The 1,776-nt window shown below is 44.3% G+C and overlaps 1 protein-coding gene across 1 annotated transcript in view; it reads right to left on the bottom strand.

Annotated features, from left to right (window-relative positions):
* The window catches only part of hid1b (HID1 domain containing b), a 20,349-nt gene extending 19,047 nt beyond the window's left edge, over nucleotides 1-1,302 (bottom strand). Inside the window, exons 1-2 of the mRNA XM_014014853.1 lie at nucleotides 1,196-1,302; nucleotides 495-644 (exon numbers count right to left, since the gene is read on the bottom strand). Coding sequence (XP_013870307.1) covers nucleotides 495-644; nucleotides 1,196-1,261 — 216 coding nt within the window. The 5' untranslated portion in view covers nucleotides 1,262-1,302. The remainder of the gene's footprint in view (nucleotides 1-494; nucleotides 645-1,195) is intronic.
* Nucleotides 1,303-1,776: the final 474 nt, after the last annotated feature.

Below are 1,776 nucleotides of genomic sequence, written 5' to 3'. Positions count from 1 at the left end.
GGGTTGCCAGGTTGGACATAGGTTATATTGTAGCAGAGGGTTGCCAGGTTGGACATAGACAGGTTATATTGTAGCAGAGGGTTGCCAGGTTGGACAGAGACAGGTTATATTGTAGCAGAGGGTTGCCAGGTTGGACATAGACAGGTTATATTGTAGCAGAGGGTTGCCAGGTTATAGCCAGGTTGGATGGAGACTCTTTACTTTGTAGAATAGGGTTGCCAGGTTGGATGGAGACAGGTTATCTTGTAGCAGAAGGTTGCCAGGTTGGACAGAGACTCTTTACCTTGTAGAATAGGGTTGCCAGGTTGGACGGAGACAGGTTAAATTATAAGGTTGCCAAGTTAGACAGAGACAGATTACCTTGTAGTAGAGGGTTGCCAGGTTAGAGCCAGGTTGGACAGAGACTCTTTACCTTGTAGAATAGGGTTGCCAGTTTGGATGTAGACAGGTCATCTTGTGCTAGAGGGTTGCCAGGTTGGACAGAGACTATTTACCTTGTAGCAGAGGGTTGCCAGGTTGGATGGCGACTCCTCTCTGACGGCTCGGATTTCGGCTGCAGGAACCAGAGCGAAAACATCCTGCACGGCGATGGAGCAGTCGGCCCAGAACTGATCCCAGAACACGTCGTCTGAGGCCTCGACCGGCTGCAGGAGTGAAAACACAACAAAACACTAAATGTTTTCCTCTTTCCTCACAAAAATCCACCAACAATGGCCTAAAAATCTGAAAAAAAGAGTTCCTAACCCATTTTATCCACTTAAAAAATTTAAAATATCAGTTTTCTATTAAAAGAGGAGTCAGAACTTTAAATGTTAGTTTGCATTTTATTGCTCACCGATAAAAACTTCTAAAGATAAAATTTGCATACAACCCTGCCTGTGATAAAAACTCCTGCTGGGAAACTAAATGTTAAACAGTTCATTGAATTAATTTTGTATGTATTAAGTGCAGCAGGTGTTTCACAAACTAATCAGCATCAAAAGACCTAAAAACCTGTTTTTAGTATTAAAACCTTTAAAATATCTAAAATATTTGAATATTTTAAGTAAAAACAATGTTTCTGTTCATTTAAGGTGTTTCTCCTCCTGATTTTCTGCACCTGACGTTTCCAGCTGGTACTTTTCTCTCCTCAGTTTCGCCTAAAAACTCAAATGTTTATTTTATTTTTTTGTTTCCAGCAGGAAGTGGAACCGACCTGAGTTCTGGTCGTGAGCTGGATCACAGCCTTCCTGAAGTGAAGTTTGGTGTCCGAGTTTCCCATTTTCTGTCTGCTGGATCCGCGTCCTGCAGGAGGAGGAGGAGGAGGAGGAGGAGGAGGAGNGTTGGACGGAGACAGATTAACTTGTAGCAGAGGGTTGCCAGGTTGGACAGAGATGGATTAAGTTGTAGTAGAGGGTTGCCAGGTTGGACAGAGACGGATTAAATTGTAGCAGAAGGTTGCCAGGTTGGAGAGAGACGGATTAAGTTGTAGCAGAGGGTTGCCAGGTTGGACAGAGACAGATTAAGTTGTAGCAGAGGGTTGCCAGGTTGGACAGAGACAGATTAACTTGTAGCAGAGGGTTGCCAGGTTGGACAGAGATGGATTAAGTTGTAGTAAGGGTTGCCAGGTTGGACAGAGACGGATTAAGTTGTAGCAGAGGGTTGCCAGGTTGGACAGAGACAGATTAAGTTGTAGCAGAGGGTTGCCAGGTTGGACATAGGTTATATTGTAGCAGAGGGTTGCCAGGTTGGACATAGACAGGTTATATTGTAGCAGAGGGTTGCCAGGTTGGACAT

Source organism: Austrofundulus limnaeus, unplaced genomic scaffold (genome assembly GCF_001266775.1).
Source record: "Austrofundulus limnaeus strain Quisiro unplaced genomic scaffold, Austrofundulus_limnaeus-1.0 Scaffold119, whole genome shotgun sequence".
NCBI lineage: Eukaryota > Metazoa > Chordata > Actinopteri > Cyprinodontiformes > Rivulidae > Austrofundulus > Austrofundulus limnaeus.
The sequence above is the reverse complement of the archived record's forward strand: the minus strand, read 5'-3'. Positions and strand labels throughout refer to the sequence as shown.